Source organism: Arachis hypogaea, chromosome 10 (assembly GCF_003086295.3).
Source record: "Arachis hypogaea cultivar Tifrunner chromosome 10, arahy.Tifrunner.gnm2.J5K5, whole genome shotgun sequence".
Lineage (NCBI taxonomy): Eukaryota > Viridiplantae > Streptophyta > Magnoliopsida > Fabales > Fabaceae > Arachis > Arachis hypogaea.
Window position 1 is genome coordinate 114,402,108 of NC_092045.1, and position 21,778 is coordinate 114,423,885.

Consider the following 21,778-nt stretch of genomic DNA (forward strand, 5'->3'; position numbering starts at 1 on the left):
TAATAGTTAAAAATTATTAGATAATAATTAATTAAATATATTAAATTATTTAATAATTTTTAATTATCAGTTTTATATAAAAATAATTTTATATGAATTTTATTTATAAATAAATAATCATTGAAAGAATTAATATGTTATTGAAATAGATTTTGCCATGTTAAACGAGTGAAAATAATAATGGATAATAGAATTGATGGGGACAGTGTAGAGTGTCGGCTTCCACATGAATGTGTTGCTGTTTACCAATAAATAAGGGTGCTAAGTGTAAATCTTTGGAGTCAGATGGTCGGTGATTGCATCGAACTCCACCTCACCATCGGAAAATGAGAAATTCTAAGAAATGTTACCTTTTCAATAATATCAAGTTAATTCCCACTGTAATTTTTAAATTTAAATTATATTTTACTTTATTCTAGAACTCATTCTTTGTGTGTAATTCAGGGAATGTTATTTGTCCAATCCTCTTTTTGACTAACTTATTTTTTAGGTAAAATATAATTCGTTTTTAAAAAGTTGTATTAAAAAGATCAACTATATTGAGTGTTAGGGGTAATAAGTTTTGTGATTTGTAGTCATCAAGTAACGATATTTTTAATGGTGTGAGATTTTATCTAACCGTGTAAAATTACTCACTTTTTTTTGCTAGGGCTAGAATTTAATAAAGTTGTTGATCCTTTAGACTTTTTCATAAAAAATTATTCATCAAATCAGCTATTCATATAAAATATGTATTAAAAATTAGGTCTAATTACTCTATTGATCTCTATAGTTTTGCGAAATTTTCAATTAGGTCCTTATATTTTTTTTTCTTTTAATTGGTCCCTACACCAATTTTTTTTTCAATTGAGTCCCTATATTTTTTTTCCTTTTATTTGAGTTCATGCACCAATTTTTTTTAGTTGGGTCCCTATACAATTAAGCCAATTACTACAAAGAGGGACTTAATCGAAAAAAAATTAGTGCAGGACCTAATTCAAAGAAAAAAAGTATAGGACCAAATTGAATATTTCGCGAAACTATAGAAACCAATAGAATAATTAATCCTAAAAGTAAATTACATAACACATATATAATAAATAATTTACAGACTGATTTTTATTGTTGTGTCCATAGTATTTTTTTAAAAAAATTAGCTATAACTTTGAAGTGAGACAAGGTGTACTTCTATTTAATTGCATAAAAAACCAAATATGACATATAAAAATTAAATTCTTCCACATACAAGAACATATGCCTTCATATTCTAGGAAAGAAACGCTTAGGAATATAGTTGGGATGAACCTATTTTGATTTAACTTTAAATAACTCCATTTTTCAGATCCTTGGACTTCTTTATTAGATACTAGTATTAACTAAATGAAAAAAAAATTAGTATGTCACAAAGAAAGAATAATCTTGTTCAAATTTAACCTTAAAAATACATAATATAGAACATGGAATGAAGGGTGGAAATTAACTACCTAAAAGAAACCTAACTAAAAACTTTGTAGTGTAACGGAGATTCTGGACATAATCTGTGATACCTGTACAAGGTTAACAAATTTCCTCCTTAATGAGATTTCTTTTAAATTCTACATGTAACCTTCATTGAAGAAAGGGTTATTATTATTATGCATTAGGAGTAATTAGAAAGGACTGCATGCTCAGAAGTTATGTTCAAAAAAGTGTTATGGAGAATGATAATAATAATAATATGAATGGGGTACACTGGTGTAACATATGCTCAGAAATGGTGAATCCAATTACTGAAGCTGATAACAAGTGCCCCATTTGTGACACAGAATTTGCTGAGATAATCATGGATAACATAATGGATCAAAGTGATAATGCTATTGATTTAAGGTCTACTTGGATGTTCATACTTTATGCACCAATATTTCTAGGCTTGATGGGTGCAATTAGCCCTCTTATTCCCCCCGGCGCCGCCCCTCCGGCCGGCGAAGACGAGGCAGAGAACGAACTTACGACGAGGAGAAGAGGATCGACTAGCTATGTAATGCATCTCTTCCGAGGTCTTCATGTTAGGAGCTTTGATAATAATAATCGTAGTACTCGCAATAGAAGTGTAGACGCCAGCAACATGGTTGTGATTGATCCGTTTACGGACGGAGCCTTGATTTTTCGAGTTCCGAACATGAATCATCATACAACAACAAGCAATCAAAATGAGAGCACGAGCATTGGATCCTTCCATGAGTTTCTGGTGGGATCAGGATTTGATTTGTTGCTGCAGCAGTTGGCACAGAACGGAGGAAGTGGATATGGAAGTGTTGTGAACCCGCCAACAAAGAAGGCAGCAATAGAAGCATTACCGAGTGTGATTATCAGTGAAGAGATTTTACAGTGCATGGTTTGTTTGGAAGAGATTGAGATTGGAAATGAAGCAAAGGAGATGCCATGTCTCCATAAATTTCATGGTGACTGCATAATCTCATGGCTTAAACCTCATAGTTCATGCCCTGTTTGTAGGTTTCAGATGCCTTTTGAGGATTTCACAGCTGAAATTAGCAACGATGGGAATCAAAATAGTGAACTTGTCACAGGATCAAGAAGGAACTGGTTTCCAATGCTGCAATCGTTTAATAATTTTCTTCCACCACCTTGATCATTCATTGTTGCACTTCCTCTTAATTATCAACTTCACGTGAAACCGATTGCACGTGAGTTTCTACTTTTTTTTAAATATATATGTGTTAGGTTATTTTGCATAGTGGAGTCTAATGTTTTTTTCAATTATGTATATAATTTCATTTTTGAATGTTTAATTTCATTATTTAGACTTAATTTTGGTAGCATTAGTTTCCTACCTTATTTTTGTGGATTATTTTTTCTTAACAATTTAAAAATAAATGAAAGCAATTGTATGATATTTGTAAAAGTTTTGTGTGTATTTTTTTATAATTTTTTATTTTATAAAAATATTAAGAACTAATTTATCTTTCTATTATATTGGAGGATAACTTGTTTATTTTGTTTAAAAGTTTTGATAATAATACCATTAAAAATATAAAAGAAAACTTTTTTTAGATAAATATTTTTTTATATTTATTATTTTTGACATCCTGAGTTTTTATTATTTTCTAAAAAAATATATACTCTTTATTTTTAACAAGTACCAAAGTACTAGTAGGAAAAACTCATAAAATAAAATAATAAAAATTTATATACAAATATTTTTATATAAAATTATTAATTAATTTTGTTATATGATTTAATATATTTTTATACAAATAAATCAATAATACACTTATGTTTGTGGCGATTAATTGATCCATGAATTTATAATTTAAAAATAATATATACTTATGTTATATAATGCAAAATTAAACCATATAGTTACAATATTTTCTTGGTTGACTTGCGTATAGTTATGTTTCCACCTTCATATGAATAATACATACATTTTTTTAATTAAAACAGGGCCTAAGCTCAAAGGAAAAACCATTAAAGAGTGGAAGCCCATGTTTCCACAAAACGTAACTGCCAAAATCGGGCTACGGTGAAAAAAGTTGATCACCCAACCCAAAAAGATCAATTATTATAGAACATGTCCTTCAACGTGGGCTTCGGCCCATCCAAGACAAAAGAAAAACCTGTTACCCAAAGGGATGTAGAAAATCCCCTTTGTTATTTATCCTTGACCTTACTCGTATAAACAAGAAAAAAAAATTAACATGTGTGTTACTTTTTTTTTTGTATATTTTTATAATATAAAAAATAAAAAAATCCCACTAGACAACCAATGGAATAAATATATGGGCTGATTCTTTGGCCCAATAAGAAAAAATAATCATCCGCGTACAAGTTCGAACATCCAAGATAAAATATTAATAGTTTATCAAACATAATACACTTATATTATCCAAAATAACCATTCCAGGGATAATAAACATATGATATCTTACTGAATCGCTTTAAATAAACATCCGATACTTTAATTTTAATTTGAAATTAACCCCATTGTATACATTGTACGGAATATGTATTGGCTCTCTATACTTCCTCAAAATAAAAAATATAAAAAAATACATAAAATTATTTATTCCAAAAATTACCTAAAATGTTGATTTGGGTCTGAACATGAGGTCCAAACTCCCTATAAGCCAGCGTCCGACTTATTCTTGCATGAGGTGCCGCCGTCCAAGTTTTTTGTGAAGAGGTGGGGTGTTATCTGCAAGAGACTCCGATACTTAAGTAAATAAGGACTTTGACAGAGTTTTAGTAGAATAGAATGTGTATATACTTAATAGGTATAAGTGTATTTATAGTAGGATTGGTAATCATTTATTTAGAGTAGCTCCATCTTTATTGGTGGATAACCGTTTTCTTTATTTTAAAAGTTTGTTGGAATCTATTTTTTAGTGGAGATAAAAATAATAAGAAATTTAAAAAAACAGTTATTTATTTAGATGAATAAAGTAGACACCTCTTATCGGGTCTGACCTCTAAAAAAAAGTCAAATAAATGGTAAAAACCACTTTTTTTGGTAGACTTTTTTGTCGGTTGGATCCGACTCTAAAAATAACATGATGATGGCATTGAAAGAGTAGTAGATCCATGGATTCAACACAATTCAATCTCAATTTAGCAATTTGACTCTTCCTCTCGTTGGACAGAATCTTAGCAAAGTACATGCAATAAAATATCTAGATTCTAGGCACAACCCTCCAATGTTACATAAAATGCTCAAACTCAACAACCAAAGATACCATAATATCATAGTACACATATCACGTGGAGCTTGCTTCCTTCCAAATCACAATGCTATCTTGTATCTACTTTAATTTGCTTCTGATATCCAAGTTCTAAATAATCATTTTTTGGAATCATCAATATTAACATGATTAATATATGTTTGTAATAGGCATGGGGTTTATGGAAGCAAGGAAGGTCATTAGAGCTTTATAGTCAGATTTCTAAGTGTTCTCTCCTATTAATCCCTTTTTTAACAAAATAAATATTATACATTATTTTTTTTATTTTTTAGTATTTTAAGTAAAGATTAAATAGATATTAGAGAAAGTGTAAAAATTTCTCTTTTAATATATAAAAAAATAATACATTTGAGATATACCAACAAGTGACGATACAAATATGTAAAAAAATAAAATAAAAAAAATAAAAGTCTCATAGTACAGTATCCTCTATAATATTATTTTCATTAAGAAAAATAAATAAGTAAATAAAAAAAACATTTCTTTATAAAGAATCTTATCCCTATACCTAATTAATGATAAGCTACGCTTATACGCATATATGGTTATTAATTAGGTAAGACACCTACTTCTCTGTTTTCTTGTATACAAGATATTCTAGAATAATACGTCCGAATATTTGTTTATTGCTAATTATATATAATTATAGGTAAAACATTAAAATAATTAGATAAGAAGATAAGAGAAAATAAAATAAAATGAAGACTATTTGATGGAATGAATGAAATGGACATGAAATTAAATGATATTTTATTTTATTTAAAATAAAGAAAATAAAAATGTCATATGACATATGAGGTGAGGTTATTAGATAGCTAGAGAAATCGTTTTCACTAAGACACATGGTTATGTGATGGAGGTTTCTCATTGGTTGGTGAGAACCACACATCACCCTTCTCCAACCATGTTTCCATGCAACAAATCCGGTTTTTCTGATTCACAAACAAGCATATACCTATAATGATACTGAATTCTTTTCTTTTATAAAATGCTTATCAAACTTTTAACAATTAATTTTAGAATTTAATTTTGATGTATTGACAGTAATATAAAATAATTTTACGCATGCATCTAATCACATAACATTACACCATAAAAAATAATTATTATTTTCATTGATCATCTAAAATGACGGATATAATTATACGACTGTAAAAAATATTTTATACTATGAGACTTGTAGATTTAATTTTATACAACATAATTAATTAAAAGTTAATAATGCAAATTAATATATATGTAAAATTGCTAAAACCATACTTTAATTAAAATTTTAATATTATATATAGTTTAAGTATCATTACTCAATATATACAAAACTTATATAGCCTTTGGTTCAAGCTTCATTTCATTTTCACAAACTTTCCGTTTTTTTGCAGTTTTTTCTCGCCATGAATGAAAAGGAAAGAAAGACAGCAAGATCAAATTGGTGGTAGTGCATGCATTATTAAAACAAAAGAATAATTAATAAGCCAGAGAAGTTGCAACCACATATATATAATAACAAAAGGCTGTTAAGTTTCCCTGAAGCATATATAAAACCACAATGAACTCTTTGCTTTCAATGGAAAGAAATGTGCACATGAAATCAAACAATATATATAAAGTTTAGTTTTGCTACATTGAAAATATAAATTATATTATTTTTTTAAATAATTATTTACTTTATTAATGTCATAAAACTATTTCTTTTAAAAATTTAAGCTGATAAAAAAATACAATACAAATAGTTATATTTTTAACATTTTTTTTAAGCAAGGTTTACTTAATTTTTTTATAGATCTTTCTTTATTTTTTATTTGTATTTTGCTGTTTTGATATATAATTCTGATACCATGTTATAAAATTATTAATATTAAAAACTTAATCTAATGAAAAAAATAATATAAATAATTATATTTTTAACAATTAATATAAAAAATAATTATTTTTATTGCTATACTATTACGTAATTTAATATATCTGTATCAATACATCAAAATTAAATCGAGAGAAAAATGGTATACAAAAAGAAGGAAAAGCAGCACACCGTTTAGGCAGAAAACAGCTCAATGCAAGGTGAAGGTGTGTAGTGTCTGTGTTGGTAGGCATGTGATGTTTCTTTGGGCATAAGATTCAGATGTTAGTCAAGAAACCCCTCCATTGTTGCTGTTCTTGTCCCATAAACATGTTTCTAATTATTTTTATTTATTTTACTTGTTAAAACTTTGTAATTATTACCGAGTCTCTAAATTCTTACCCTTTACCTTTTAATATTGCATAGGTTCATCACTCCTCTCTCCCCGGCCCAAGGTATCTTCTGCACGGATTTGGGGAAAATATTATCAGCATGTTATATATTTAATTTGTATTTAGCAGCTTAATTACTTTTTATTATTCAGGCCATGTAACTATATAGTATACAGTTTAATTTTGACATATATACAGGTATATTATAAAATATAGATTATATATATAAAAAAATATATATTTTATAAAATTATTTAATCAAATTTTAATTTTTTCTCATTATTCAAGTTATAGATATAAAGAAATCTCATTATTTTTATGTAGTGTGACAATACGAAATTAGATGCTTACATAAAACATTATTATAAGCATTAAATATATATTATAATGCAAAAAGCAATCACTAAGGGTATATTTAATTGTTTTATAATTTTTTTATTATATTTTCTAATTCAACATAATAACAAGGATTAGTCCGTCATAAATTTTAGTTTTATTTACCAGTTTGTTGTTGTTGCATGCATAATGCATAATCAAATTTTTTATATTTATTTAAGTAAATTAGTAAATTTAATTACTAGATTAATTTAAAAAATAATGTTATACATACAAGTTATTTGGGTTTATAAGTCATACAAGTTGGGCCAAACCACACGCGCTACTCAACAAGTTTCATTAGCGTGCTTTGCGTTCCTCCACCTCCTCCTCTTTCTTCTTCTTCTCCTTCTTCTTTACGTTTCTTCTCCTTTTTCTTTGCGTGTTTCATCTTTATCGTTATTTTTTATTATTGTTGTTGCTGCTGCATTTTTTTCCTCTTTCTATTTATATTGATTTTGCAATATTATGTATTTTTTCTTTGTTTGATTTTTTTTTTCTCAAGAAAAATTATAAGAAAACGAAATAAGAAGATGAGGAGGAGGAAAATGAATAGTTTTGAATTATGCAAAATTTATCAGAATAAAAATACACCCAAAATTCTTAACAATGCACCCAAATATCTTCGTGTTACATCCAAATTAGTTGCAAATATAGAAAAATGTATTCTCTAATATTGCATTTTTTTTCTTCTTTTTTTCTTATTTTTTTCTTTCTTTTAGTTAAATGAATGTAAGTTCATCCTCTTCCAAATAATTTTGCATCATTATGTATTTTTTCTTCTTCTTTGTTTGATTTTTTTTTGTTTTTATTCTTGTTAAGAGAGTAAAATAAGAAGAAACTTGAGAAGGTAAAACGAAAAAAAATGAATAAGAAAAAAAAGTAGAAGAAAATAGTGAGGATGATAAAAAAAAAAAAGAAGAACCAATAGAATATGAGGAAGAAGAAAACTTTTGAATTATGCAGAACTTATCAGAATAAAAATACACCCAAAAATTCTTAAAATACACCCAAATTTACTGCACATACAAAAAAATATTTTTTTCAATGTAGAATTTTTACATTAAATTTAATTCAAATCAACAATGATGAAACATTATTCACCTACAGAATCATAAACTACTAACGAAAAAATTAACTAGAAGAAATTCCAATGAGAAAAAAAGGAGAAAGATGAGGATGAGAAAGTGGTGGAGTTAGTGACGACGATAACGAAAGAAAAGAAGAAAGACGAATGTGCAGCAAAAAAAGAAGAAGAAGAACGTGCAGTAACAGCTCGAAAGTAGTGTTGGTGATGACGATAACGAAAGATATAATAACGGCTCAAAGTGCGTGAATATAAATAACTTATAGAGACTTGTATGGGAAAACGCTTGTATGTAAAAAATTACTGTAATTTAAATTAGTTTATTGTTTCGTAACTCTTAAGATAGATACTTTTGAGGGTAAAATAATGTTCTAAATGATTTGAATGTGTATAATTAACTTAATTAGAGCGTAAATTTATGCAATTGCTAGGCTTTTAAGCATCTAAGCACATATAAGAAATAATAGAGAAGTGCAAGCAAAATAAATTAATGATGAAATTAGAGCATAGTATCTTGTAGTGTACTTGAAACTTTGATCTATTAACTGCAGCCATGCCTTGGTGTGAGGCACTAAGCTAGCTGGCCAGAACTTCTAAATTGTAAAGTTGAAATAAGAAATGCACAATTTCTTTGGAATTAATGCTCTCCCTTCTGTTGGTGGGATGTCACATAGGCATATTCCACACACCATCAAAATTGTTGAATGCAAGAACAATAGCACCATTCAAAGTATGACTCCTAAATTTAGGTTAAAATCATTTGGAGTGCCAACAATTATTGTTTTATAATGCATGCATGTCCATCTTCAAAAGATGATACATGTCTACTATTTAGTTTTTGATATACATACAAAAGTACATAGAAACACACAATTATATATATATATATATATATATGCACATACCACTATACCTTTTTTTTTTAGAGTTAAATCAAGATTTTTTTGTTGTTGTCTAGAGTTAAATCAAGATATAAAGGTGAATAAATACAGAGAAAGTTTATGGAGCCAACAATTTTATTTAAATTTGGCTGTCAGTACTTAACCAGCAAAAAAAAAAAAAGCAATTCTATGTCATTAGATATAATCTTATACCATTAAAAATATTAATAATAGTTAATTAATAACTATAAATTATAAAATTTGTTGATTCTCTAACACTTTTCTTTTATATATTACAATAATTATTATTAAAAAATAATAAAAAATTAATTTAAATTGTCTAAAATTATTTTATTTAATATTTAATAATTATTATTAAAATAATTCTATAATTTTAGATATAATAAATATATAATTATAGATATTATTATGTGTATAAAATTATAAATATTATATTATATAAAATAACTTTAGATATTTTTTTCCTCTAATATTACCGTTTATATGATTATGAAAATCAGATTAAATTGGCTTATCTAACCAAGTTATACCAAAAATTAATTGTAAAAAATCAATAAAAGAGTGGTGAATCAGTTGAGCAGTTCATTTTTTTTTTGTTTAGAAATCGATAAAAGTTATATTGTAAAACTTAATTTTTTTGAAAAATATATATTTTATATAAAAATATACTATTTTATTATATTCAATATAATTTCAAATAAATTTCTTTTAAAAATTTTAAACTTTGAACATTTAACTTTATCGATTTTAAGATGATTTAATTTTCACAACCTTGCTACTTTATTTGTTTGTTCTATCTTGTTCATCATAAAATAAAATAAAAATTTGCACATTCTTTATATATATCTATATATCTGATATGTGTTTATTTGTGTGTTATATATATTCTCATAAAGCGTTACACCCTAAATAAATGACAATAAGTGCTCCATATACAAGAAGATTTACAACACGCAAAAGTTGGAATCATACACACAGTAACGATGATATGATGAGCAAAAATAATTATTAAACAAAAGAAAAGAATCAAACAAAAACACACTTACATATCAAAAGAATAATGTACATACATACAAGAGCCACACTAGCTGTCTTCTATGAGAAAATCCTAAAACTCTTCTGACAAATAAAATCTATGGAAGATTATCTATATAGATATATCCATCCATGAACTATAATATATATCATGCTGTTATGGAAGAAGGAAAATATGGTATGTAACACAGTCAATCCTAAATTAAATCATAAACAAGTAAAAATTCGCATGCAGTTATTTTTACGTGAAGTTGATATTTAAAAATTGTCAAATGATTTAATAAGTTTGACTAAATCATCATCTAACGATTTTTTACTACCAACTTTACATAAAAATAAACTGTACGTGAATTTTCACCTTATAAATATATATGATTAAATATGTTTGTGTCTTGTCATAATAATCTTGGTAAGAAGTTATAAATCCCAGAGGCATAATTCCAAGTCAGAGAGAGGAGGAGCAACTACTTCTGATGATGATGATGATGGACCGTCGTACATTAATAATGCTCTAATATTATTATTCCTTACTCCCATCATATCCTTCTTGTTTTGCTGAATAGTAATATTATAATCTGATGATGATGGAAACATATTGTTGGTGGTGGTGGTGTGTTCATCATCATAATTATTAGAAGGATCCATGAGAGGTGGGAGAGAAGAAAAATCTACAAGATCATCATCCTCAATTGAGTTCACGTTCTTCATTATCCTAAAGAGGCCAGATGGAATTGTTGGGTTCAATTTTTCTGTTGTGTTCTTATGGAAAACCCTCGACACAACCCATTCCTCCTGCAAAAGAGAAAAAGCAATCCTTGAAAAATACCATATACAAAAATCAAAGATGAAAACTCAGGTGTAGTCGAATTCACGTGAAGTTGATACTTGAGAGTTCGTTAGAGAAAAATTTAGTCAAATCATCTAACAGCTCTCAGGTATCAACTTTACGTAAAGTCGACTGCACCTGAGTTTCCACTAAAATCAAAGTAACAAATAATCTTTAAACAGTTTAGTTAAATATATTAAATTATTTAACAGTTTTAAGTTATTATTTTTGAGACTATGTATATATAATTAGGTGAACATTCAAGTATGGTTGTTATTTTTTTGTAAAATTAATAGTTAAAAACCGTTAAATAACAATTTAGTGAACTATCAAATCATCTAACAATTCTTAACTAATAGCTTCCCACGAACACAATTGTTGGTGAATTTTTAGGAAAGAAATTGATGAGTACCTTAGCAGGTTTAGGGAGGTTGTAAGTAGCAAAAAGGCCTTCCAATCTGAATTCATGCATAACCCAATTGGTTTTGTGTCCATGAGGGGCTCTACCTCTATAGAACACAAGGGTTTTCTTCATACCAACAAGGTTTCTCCCTTTGTAAATCTCTTTGTCTTTTCCGGTGGCCTTCCAGTAGCCGGATTCCGTGGCTCGATTCGTTCTGATCCCAGTTGGGTACTTTTTATCTCTTTGCCAGAAGAAGTACCAATCTTTCTCCCCCATCTTTGCTTTCTCTAAACATTCACAATAACAAAACAATTTAATCAAATATGTAGTTTGTTTTCACGAAATAAAGAGAAAGAAGCAAGAAATGGTGACTTACGAGGCAAGTCCCAAGGCTCACACTTATTGAGATCAACTTCTCCAATGGCAGTTGCGGTGAAACTTGTGTTCAAAACCTTGTGAGTGAGATAATAAGAGATGATCTCCTCATCTGTAGGGTGGAACCTGAAACCGGGAGGCAAATCCAAAGCATGATTATGATCTTCCGCATCCATAGCGATGAGGAATTAATTATGAAGTGATGAAAGATTAAGAAAGTAAAATGAAGGGAAGAAGGTGTGCTTAAATACACAAGACAAGATAGAGAAGAGAAGAGATACACTACACGCACCTCTCACACGTTACGCTTCACGGATCCGTGCTTTGCAAGCCACTTCCTAGGCAAGCTTACAAACATAATGCATTTTTTTAGTGGTGGAAACTCATGTGCAGTTAACTGTACGTGAAGTTGATAACTTAAAGCTGTAAGATGAAAATCAATCAAACTATCTAGCAGTTCTCACCTATCAACTTCGACTGCATCTGAGTTTTCACCTTTTTTTATTTCTATATTATTCTATTAATTACGAGAAAGTTAATAACTAAGAGCCGTTAGATGATAATTTAGTCAAATCTGTTAAATGATTTAACGATTCTCAATTATTAGCTTCACGTAAAATTGACTGCACCTAAATTTACTACTGTATTAATTTATGTGTGTAAAATTTTAGCAAAGATAAGTACAATTTATATGTACAAAATTTTTGTAAATATTTTTGTAAATTATTATTAGTTAAGTGCTGGTTAAAAATAATAATATTTAATGACTATATAGTATTGTTGTTTAAAAAATATACATAAAATAGGGCATGCAACATTATTTTTTTAATTATTAGTATACTAAAAGTGTTAGGATAGAATCATAGAAGTCTGGACCATATTTCTCTTTAAAAAAAGCTCGTGATTCGTATTGGTATATGTTCCACGGTTCCACCTATGTTGTTTGTTGGCTATATCTATATCTCTAATTCTCTACCCGTTTGAAAACGAATGTGATCAAAGAAAATGGCGATAATGAAACGGTGGTGTATCCTTGTGGAGTGTGGACCCTTGCTTCCAAGTCCCCACCACTTTTTTCTTGGATTCAGTTGAATTAATTTTTTTTTTCATAGCCTTGTTTCCATTGCCGATTCTCCATGGTACTCCAACACCTCTCAAGAAGTTTTACTGCTCGAGGGTTAATTCGGAAGAAGAAAACACTAACATATACATGAGGACAAATAATTTGAGTGAAAGCATCTAAGTGTTTGTTTGAACGTCCTTAAATCGATAAAAAATTATTTTTTAATAATTTTTTAATTTTTTAATATATTTAGTAAATTTTTAATAATAAAAAACAATATTAAAAATATAAAAAATATATTTTTTGAAAAATTATTATTTAAATTTTTTTAATTTTTTTTTAAATATTTTTTACATAATAAATAAACAAAAAAATATTTTTATCTTATTTTATTTAAATATAATTGATAAATAAAAAAAATTTACATAAAATATTTAAATTAAATATAAAACTATTTTTATTTTCATAAAAAATCTTTTTAAAAAATTATTAAAAAAAGATTTTTTTTTAAATCACATTCAAACAAACTCTAAATAAATTATATTATTTAATATACGTTTTTTTATGTAAAACTTCTGTTGCCTTTTTAACAAGTTTAAACTATTAAGTAAAAATATATAAATAAATAACTATATATTATCTAAAAAGCGTATTAGCTAAAGTTGTGAAAAAGTGTGATTCTTGTCCTAATTAATTAATTCTATATTATTTGCTCTTTTAAAAATATAGTAGTAATTTTAGTAGTAGCTGCTGCTTTAGTTGAATATATATATATTTGATTTGTCTATATTCTTGCGCAGCTTTAGGTGGGTGATGGTGGTTGTTTTTTTTAGCTAGGTAACTACAATTTCTAATATGGTTCGGCTATTTTATACAATAAGTTCATATTTGCCGCCCAACCACGTTGAAAATATTCTGAGTATGTATATATACATAATTGACGTTTGAAAAAAAAAACAAAGATATAAAAGACTAATAAGAAAATAAAATATTTAGTGTATAAACAAATTTAAAACATACTTAAGTTTATATAACAATAGTTAAAATATTTAATATGAAATGTTAGTTGCTGCTTCCAAATTATTAGGGAGGTATGTACGTAATTATTATTAAGTAGAGTAATTTTCTTCTAAATATACTACTAAAACCTTTTTTTATAGTGCAAATTTTGGAATAGGATTCTCCAAACAATAATACAGCTGATTAAAAAGCATTATTATTGCCTCCTTTTGAAAAGAATCCGAAATTATAATACTTTTTTATTTTATTATTCTATACAAGATATTTGATTATTCTACTGTAATAAATTTTATCATTTTTATTAAAAAAATTCACTCACACTATTTCTCTATATTTCAACCAAAAATATTTAATTTTTCACTCCCTCAACCATGCAAATCACATAATCTCACTCAAATCAAAATCATAAAATGTCCAAAGCTCATAAGTCATAAATTAGATACGCATAACTTCGTTTTTATTCTTCTTCAATTCTAATATTATATTCTCATATATTATAATAATTGTATTTTCATGACATACACCATCCTCAAATGAAATCCAAACCCCTAAGATTTAAATTAGCTACGCGGTCTCTAATGGGTGGATGATATTAACATTAATTATTAACTTGTGAGACAATAATCATATCTAATGATACGGAACAGATTCCGCTGAAGCATTCTTTATTTTATTCAACATGTTTATTACTTTACTACTAATAGTAACTCTGTTAAAATAATTCATATGAGATAATATAAAGTAACTAAAAATAGGATAAACCAAATAAGGAAAACGTGTGGACCCCATTCTAGGGTTGTAGGTTCTAGACCTGACATGACATGGCTTATTATGAAGCTCTTATTTAACTTGATCTTAATAAAAATGAAAGTTTGACTTTTGCTCAACGAAAGGAAACGAAACTGAACAGCAAAGCAAAACGGAAAAGGGTTGGTGTTTGCCATAGATAGAAGAAGTAGAACTCAGAAAAGAGAAAAAAAGGGTGACGTTTTGTGACGTAGAGAGTGAATGCTTGCTTGCTTGTTAGCTAATTACTACAAGGGAGAATCTAAAGACTATGCCCTATGCCCCTATCACTCAATCATTGGCGCCACCTAAAATAACCTCAACCGTCCGATGAGAAAACTGTCAAGTTAAGTTATCCACCGCGGTTATTATGTTAACGAATATTCGGTGCTTCCTCCTCTCTTGCGTGTAAATAAGATGTTGATGTTGCAAAACTTTTTATGTTATTTAATTTTAGTTTGCCATATTGGTATTTTAGGAAGTAAATTAATGAGGAGACTAAAATAAATAATTTTAAATTTTACAGAATAAAACTAAAATGAAATATTTTTATACAAATTTATCTAATAATTTTTTATTTTACAATTTTTTTTATTTTTTCTTACTTATCATCTTAAATTTTTGGAAGAAATAGATCATGATATTATATCAAAATTTTATATTCAAAAAATTTAAAATGACATTATATCATAATTCTATATTCAAAAAATTTAGAATTCGATTTTTAGTAAACCCAAAAACATCAGTCAAATAAAGACAAAAAGAATTTATGTAAAAAATAAAACAATCCAAAAAAACCTACTTAAAAAAAACATATTAAAGATATAATCATCCATTGAAACTACCACCTCTTAGCCATGAGAGACACATAGTGCATCAAGTGTCATAGCAAACACATCAAATTTAATTGTGAATAGTAATTTAGTAGCAATTATAGGTGTATAATGACACAAAATTTGTAACAGTGACTCATCTTAGGGCATGTTAAACTAAATTTATCTTGTTACATATAACATAATTAATCAAACACTAAAACAGCACATTCAGCAGTAACATTTTATTGCAATTAAAACTGAAATGACAGGAACGAAGCCAATAATTAATTGCTTCCATGAATCAACCAAAATTGGAATAATATCAATATCACCATTATGTAAGTTTGTCTCTACCTATTACAAATATGAATGAACAAAATGAATCGAATATGGGAACTGATATTTTTCCAAAATAATTACAAATGAAAGTTGACGAGTCTATCTTCTATCATTATTATTAAAACAAAGACCCGTTTCTAATTTCATTTTCATCTCTGAAAGACTTGTGATAGTACTCCGTTGGAGCTGTATTTTGAACGAATAATTCTAATAGTAATTGGTTTTCATACTGGCCATATTACGTAGATGACACAGCTTCTATGGCGCTGCCGAGGGGCCATGCTGCTTCAACAAGAGCATCACGGTACTGAACCTTTTTCACCAATGTAATCGGTTGCCGTGGATCGAGACCTACAGATAAACCGAAGAAATCAGGGAAACAAGAATATAAGGTTACTAAAATTTTGCATAATCCATCATTGTAGCAAAACCTACCAAATCCAGCTACAAGTAATGTATACTGGTATACAAGATCCATGCATAAATATGGTAGGTTCCCCTCCTCCACACGTTGATAAGCTGATTTTGCTTCCTCAAGTTTTGTTTGACAAGCTCGCTTAGCTGCGACCTCGAAGTCCACAGGACGAACTTTGACAATGGGCAAGTTTGGATCGGCAAAACCCGCCTATGAGTGATAAAGTGATTAGCATGGCAATATTGTTAAATTATATGATTCCATGAATATGAATAATAAAATACCTCGGCAGCACGGTCAAAGAAAAATGAGGCAACAAAAAGGTTTTTCTGTCCATCCCCGCCGCCACCATTCCAAATCCCTCCGAATGTGCACTTCATATGTGTACATTTTGACTCATTAACTTTGAGAGCTTTAAGAGCCATGGTTTTGCATTCATTCAATCTTGAGCCAGATGGGGACGATGAGGAATTGAATGACTTTCCTCCATAATTGTAATACCCTAAGTCAAACCAAAACGTTCTAATTGTCATTGGATAACATATGCTGAAAAATGCACAAGAAATTCGGAGTTCTCTTTCCCTGTTGATTAACATACAACCTGGCATGTCAAAAGCTTACCATCAAAGCCAGCTAAAACACACGGGTTGCCAGAATCATCAGAAACCTTTAAAATTTCTGCGCGAGCTGCTAGCAAACCATAGTGCAAGTAACTGAAAGTAAGATGTTAATATCATTTAGTCATGGATGACGAAAAGCTATTTCAGAATACTCATATCAGAAAATCAGGATTAACACTAAAAATAAGGACACTCTCAGAACCTGTGAACATAGAGGTAATATTTTCTTCCCCTTAAAAACATCTCCTTGACATATGGATCCTCTCCACCAAGTACTTTTGGAGCCTTGGCAGAATCTGCCTCTGAGATGGCATATGCCATTTGAACAGATCCACCTCCAAGATCAACAACCCCAATAGTCTTTGAATAATCTTTTCCCAAGTTTCCCAGCAAATAGTTAATAGTCACCTAAGCAAATTAAAAGGCAAGATAAGAAAAACAAAATACTGCATTTGTTCTTTCAAGGAGAGTACAAAGACCTCAGTTTCCCTTTTTTTATCTGCAAGAGGTGTACATAGCTGCATGTCAAGTAATATTAATTCAATAATAGCAGTGGTTTACCATTTGCTTTTTGGATAGATAAAGAAATTATATTAGAAGAGAAAATAATGCATAAAAGTCTATAAGTCATCCACTCATCCAAATAAATTGAAAAAAAAAAAAAAGAGTTAGCCAAACAAAAATGATCCCCTCTTATAAGTACCAAATGATTGCCAAATAATTAATCCTATCCCAACAAACAACTGGGCTTCTACATATCTTCTCATTTGAGACCCTACCATCTTTTTTCACAGATTATATATGCTACTTACAACTTCTCCTAATGAACTCATTTTTAATCCTATTTTGTCTAGTGTGTCACTCATCAATGCAACCAACATTCAAATATCTAATTTTCAACTTATTCTTCCATTAAATTTTATTGTTTAGCAATCAGTTGTATGAAACATTATAGGTATTTGTATCTGCAAGGAGCAGTTAAAACTTCCCTTTAATTAGGTACAGCTTTTCTACCACAAATACAATTAAAAACACTCCATTCATTCATGCTACCCAAAGCTATAGTTCCAAGCTCCCCATATTTCCGTCATTAAGTATGACAAACTTGAGATAATTAAACTATGTGATTTGTGATGTAATAATATGGTCCCAATTTTCACCTCTAGCTAGATTTGGTATGCCTATTGTCAAATTACACTCATTAGTCCATGTTACTTGAAATTAAAAAACAAGTTCCTCTAAAGCCTGTCTCCACAACTCTAACTTTACAGTTATTTATACACTCACAGCACTATTTGCAGTTTGTACATTATCACAAACCTAGACTCACTGTATACCAAATACTGGAACAGGCTTTTAACCATCCAATCAATGTCACCAAAAGATGGTCAATTTTCCCAAGCCTACGTGCATTGAAAAGTTAAAACTAATCACTAGTAATTAAGTCAGCAAACCATACCCATTGGAAAGCACCTTCTTGGGTTCCATCCAGCACAGTAACAGCATTAGGCCCAGATTTCAAAGTGCTCCTTTGCTTAAGCAATTCCCTGACCTTAAATTACCAAAATTTAGAGACAACAGTCAACACAAGAGGGGTGGAGGAGGGGGATCCAAGCAGATGAAAGAAATATCTACCGCTTCCAAGATCCTGTCAGAAGCATCCCCTTCCAAAGCTCTCAATCCTGCAGTTGCCTATATTAGGATACATATTCAATCTCCATGTGACAGTTAAAATGTAAAAGGAAAGAAAGAGAGAAGAAAGATCATACACATGTCATATGTACATACATACCCCTACTCTAACAGGTGTTCTGGGGCGAAACTCCAGAGGAACAACACTTTCAGCTTTGTCCAGAAGTGTAATCAGAGACTCCGCTGCCTGTTGTGGATTCTGTGCATACGCACTCAAACCTGGTTTAATCTGCAGCATCAGAAAATAATGACATCAGAAAGGCATAAAAAGAACCATAATAGGCATTAGAAAAGAAAATGAGCAAGTGGATTGAATTAAAAAACTTAAGAGAAATATTATAACACATAATTTAAATTTTTAATTCTTTTGGTATGAGAAATTCCTACTAATATATATTGTGTGTGGATCTAATTTTGAATCCAAAATCACTTGAGATGCAAATTATAGTCTACTTGTAGGCCACCTGCTATCCATGTTAGCCACTGCAGTGATGTAACTTCTTGTCCGTCATAGATTTATCCTTCATTGGATTTTATCTGTTTGATAGTGCATGTTTGGTTGCATTTTCTGAGATGAAAGCTGAAAAGGAGCAGCACATGTGACTTTAACTTTGACAAAGGAGCACGAGGCTTCAAAGTAAGCATAAACCTGAGAAAACCCTGATTAGGGAAATCTGAGTTTAACTGCTATCTCTATAGCATCGAATCAGTTGATTGATTTCTTTGTGGCAATTTCGTCTTACTTAAATTTCTTACAATCTCATCAAGCTCCAATAAACAAAGAGCTTTGATTGCTTCATAGCAGTTTTCTCTATCACCCCAAAGCTTCCATGACAAATATAATAACCCCCTTCATTGATAATAATGTCTCTCGTTTTATCAATAAAATAAATAAATAAATATCTTTGATCAAGAAAGCTTCTCAATCTTCAGTATAAGATTCACTCACTGCTCAGACCAACTAAAAGCCATTAACCTCGAGTGATGTTAGTTGAGACTACAGGATGCCCGCACACCAAGTTTCTAGTTAGTTGATGCTGCAGCTTAGCTGGCAGTTTGTACAGCTGCCTAATTTGAAAACTTAACAGATTTGCTAGTTAATCACTTAGTTTGCCATTGATAAATAGTTAGAACCATAGTTAATTAGTTGTTAGACGTAGAGTTAACTTAACTATCATGAGTTGAGATCTTCCAGGCTTGTATATATACAGTTTTGTCCACATTGAATCATTTGAGATTCATCACTCAATTCAGAATCCATCAACTCTCCACTTTCATCACCTTCTCTGCCTCATAGAACAGAGTCTTAACAAGTGAAACGAATGTGTGGAAGTGTATAACTCTATTCTAAAAAAGTAAAAATAATGAGTACAACACAAATTGTAAGTTTAATATCTTATTGCTTATACAACCAAATCTTACTATGAACTAGTGAAGCAAAATGCAAATCGGCAGAATATCACCAACCTGAACGAATAGCTCGAGATCTTTGCCAATGTGAACAAGGTTGAGATTGCGGTCGAAGTGGAAAACGTGAACGCGGCTGCCGGAGCTGCCAGCATCGAAGACGACGGCGTAGGAGCTAGAGGCTCTGTTATCGGGCGAAATCTTCCGGTGCGTGAGGGTGTAATCTTCGATGGACTCGTTGGAGGAAATGGAAGGCAACACGTAAAGCACAATCGTGACGAGCACCAAAGGAACGGCCACCATCATTAGCGCTCCGCGGAGCTGGTAAATCTTGTCGGAGGACGACTCATGCGGCAACCGCTTCAGCATTCTTCCGAATCCGAGTTCTGGCAGCTCCACGGAGGAGGACGACGGCGAGGTGGCAGTATGGCCGTCGAGGAGCTCGGTGGAGGATGGCGACCGGTGGCGGATCTTGCCGTTGCAGGAAACGGCGGCGGAGGAGGGAGAGTTCAAATGCTGCGAGTCCAGCTCTGTTAGCGTAACGGGAATCGAAGAGATGAAGGAAGAAACCGATAAACGACGTCGTTTTGGCAATGAGAGTTTTTTCCTTTGAGTGATTCGTGTGAGTGAGGATGAAGATGATAAAGAGGATGTGGATGGGGGTGCTAGCTGTCGCTGCCACTTGGTACTCACTGTCTTGTGTGTGTCACACTCAATTTTTTATTTTTTATTATATAACTAAATAGGTCCTCATCTATGTTTGTTTGAGATAAAAATGGAAGCAAAGAAAAGGGAATAAAGAAAAAAAGAAGGAAAATAATTTTTTTTATTATTTGATTGAGAAGAAAAATTAGAAGAAAAAAAAATGAATGGCCCATCAGTTTCTCTCTAACATTAAAAAGAAAATGGAGAGAAAATTAATGTTTTTCTCTTTACTTTTAATACTATCCTTTCACTTTTTCAATATATATTATAATATAAGAATAAAATTGTCTTTTTATAATATTTCTTTCCTTCTTATTTTCTTTCCATCCAAACACATCTAAAGAAAATAAAAATTCAGTCAATTTCTTTCATTTATATTTCCTTCCTCTCTATCTCTTTCCTTCCAACCAAACATAGCCTAAAGGAGTGTCATTACACGTGCTTCTTCTTCTTTTCTTTCCAGCACTTCTTCTTTTTCTCCTCCCCAGCACTTCTTCTTCTTTCAAATACACGTATAAGTCATCTTCTTCTTTCAAATTCACGTATATCTCCTCCTCCTTCTTCTTTGCGCATGCAGATTTTACTTCTCGTTCTGCTTCTCCTCCTTCTCCTCTTCTTTTTCTCCTCTTTCGTTATCGTCATCACCAACAACACAAACATTATTTACATTGTTTTTTCAATTGAATTGAATGGACGTAGGTGTTTTGAATCTGAATTGAAATGATAATATTTAAATTGTAGATAGAGGTGTTTCAAATTTGATTTTATATAATGGATTATGTTTCATTTAGTCAGTATTATACAATTGTTTTACCATAAGTACGTGTTTGGTTCATTATGCAGAAACCTATTTGAATTTAATTTTATATACTGGATTATCTTTCGTTCATTCAGTACTATACAATTATTTCACCATGAGTACGTGTTCGGTTCACTATGCAAAAAGTTGTTCGAATTTGATTTTAT

The 21,778-nt window shown here is 29.9% G+C and overlaps 3 protein-coding genes across 3 annotated transcripts; 1 reads left to right on the plus strand and 2 right to left on the minus strand.

The window, feature by feature from the left end:
* Nucleotides 1-1,732: 1,732 nt before the first annotated feature.
* Nucleotides 1,733-2,608, plus strand: LOC112718017 (E3 ubiquitin-protein ligase RING1-like). Its single transcript, XM_025769932.1, has one exon. The coding sequence runs from the start codon at nt 1,733-1,735 to the stop codon at nt 2,606-2,608; it is 876 nt and encodes a 291-aa protein (XP_025625717.1).
* Nucleotides 2,609-10,334: 7,726 nt separating this feature from the next.
* Nucleotides 10,335-12,278, minus strand: LOC112716871 (NAC domain-containing protein 87). The gene is made up of 3 exons (XM_025768899.2): nt 11,952-12,278; nt 11,585-11,862; nt 10,335-11,138 (listed from the first exon to the last, which is right to left on the minus strand). The coding sequence occupies exons 1-3, from the start codon at nt 12,124-12,126 to the stop codon at nt 10,764-10,766; spliced, it is 828 nt and encodes a 275-aa protein (XP_025624684.1). The 5' UTR covers nt 12,127-12,278; the 3' UTR covers nt 10,335-10,763.
* A 3,583-nt stretch (nt 12,279-15,861) lies between these two features.
* On the minus strand, nt 15,862-20,873 carry LOC112716873 (apyrase 2). Its single transcript, XM_025768900.3, has 9 exons — nt 20,168-20,873; nt 18,801-18,929; nt 18,644-18,700; nt 18,468-18,560; nt 17,211-17,416; nt 17,010-17,101; nt 16,673-16,890; nt 16,409-16,598; nt 15,862-16,324 (listed from the first exon to the last, which is right to left on the minus strand). Exons 1-9 carry the CDS (start codon nt 20,474-20,476, stop codon nt 16,212-16,214), a joined length of 1,407 nt encoding a protein of 468 aa, XP_025624685.1. The 5' UTR covers nt 20,477-20,873; the 3' UTR covers nt 15,862-16,211.
* Nucleotides 20,874-21,778: the final 905 nt, after the last annotated feature.

Excerpts from the sequence above, each read along its gene's own strand:
- LOC112718017 (XM_025769932.1), top strand. The coding sequence starts at position 1,733 with ATGGTGAATCCAATTACTGAAGCTGATAACAAGTGCCCCATTTGTGAC.
- LOC112716871 (XM_025768899.2), bottom strand. The coding sequence starts at position 12,126 with ATGGATGCGGAAGATCATAATCATGCTTTGGATTTGCCTCCCGGTTTC. Across the intron at positions 11,863-11,951 it reads TGAGCCTTGGGACTTGCCTC|AGAAAGCAAAGATGGGGGAG; the intron begins GTAAGTCACCAT and ends GTGAATGTTTAG. Across the intron at positions 11,139-11,584 it reads ACCTCCCTAAACCTGCTAAG|GAGGAATGGGTTGTGTCGAG; the intron begins GTACTCATCAAT and ends TCTCTTTTGCAG.
- LOC112716873 (XM_025768900.3), bottom strand. The coding sequence starts at position 20,476 with ATGCTGAAGCGGTTGCCGCATGAGTCGTCCTCCGACAAGATTTACCAG. Across the intron at positions 17,417-18,467 it reads AAGAAGGTGCTTTCCAATGG|GTGACTATTAACTATTTGCT; the intron begins GTATGGTTTGCT and ends TAATTTGCTTAG. Across the intron at positions 17,102-17,210 it reads TATTACCTCTATGTTCACAG|TTACTTGCACTATGGTTTGC; the intron begins GTTCTGAGAGTG and ends TCTTACTTTCAG.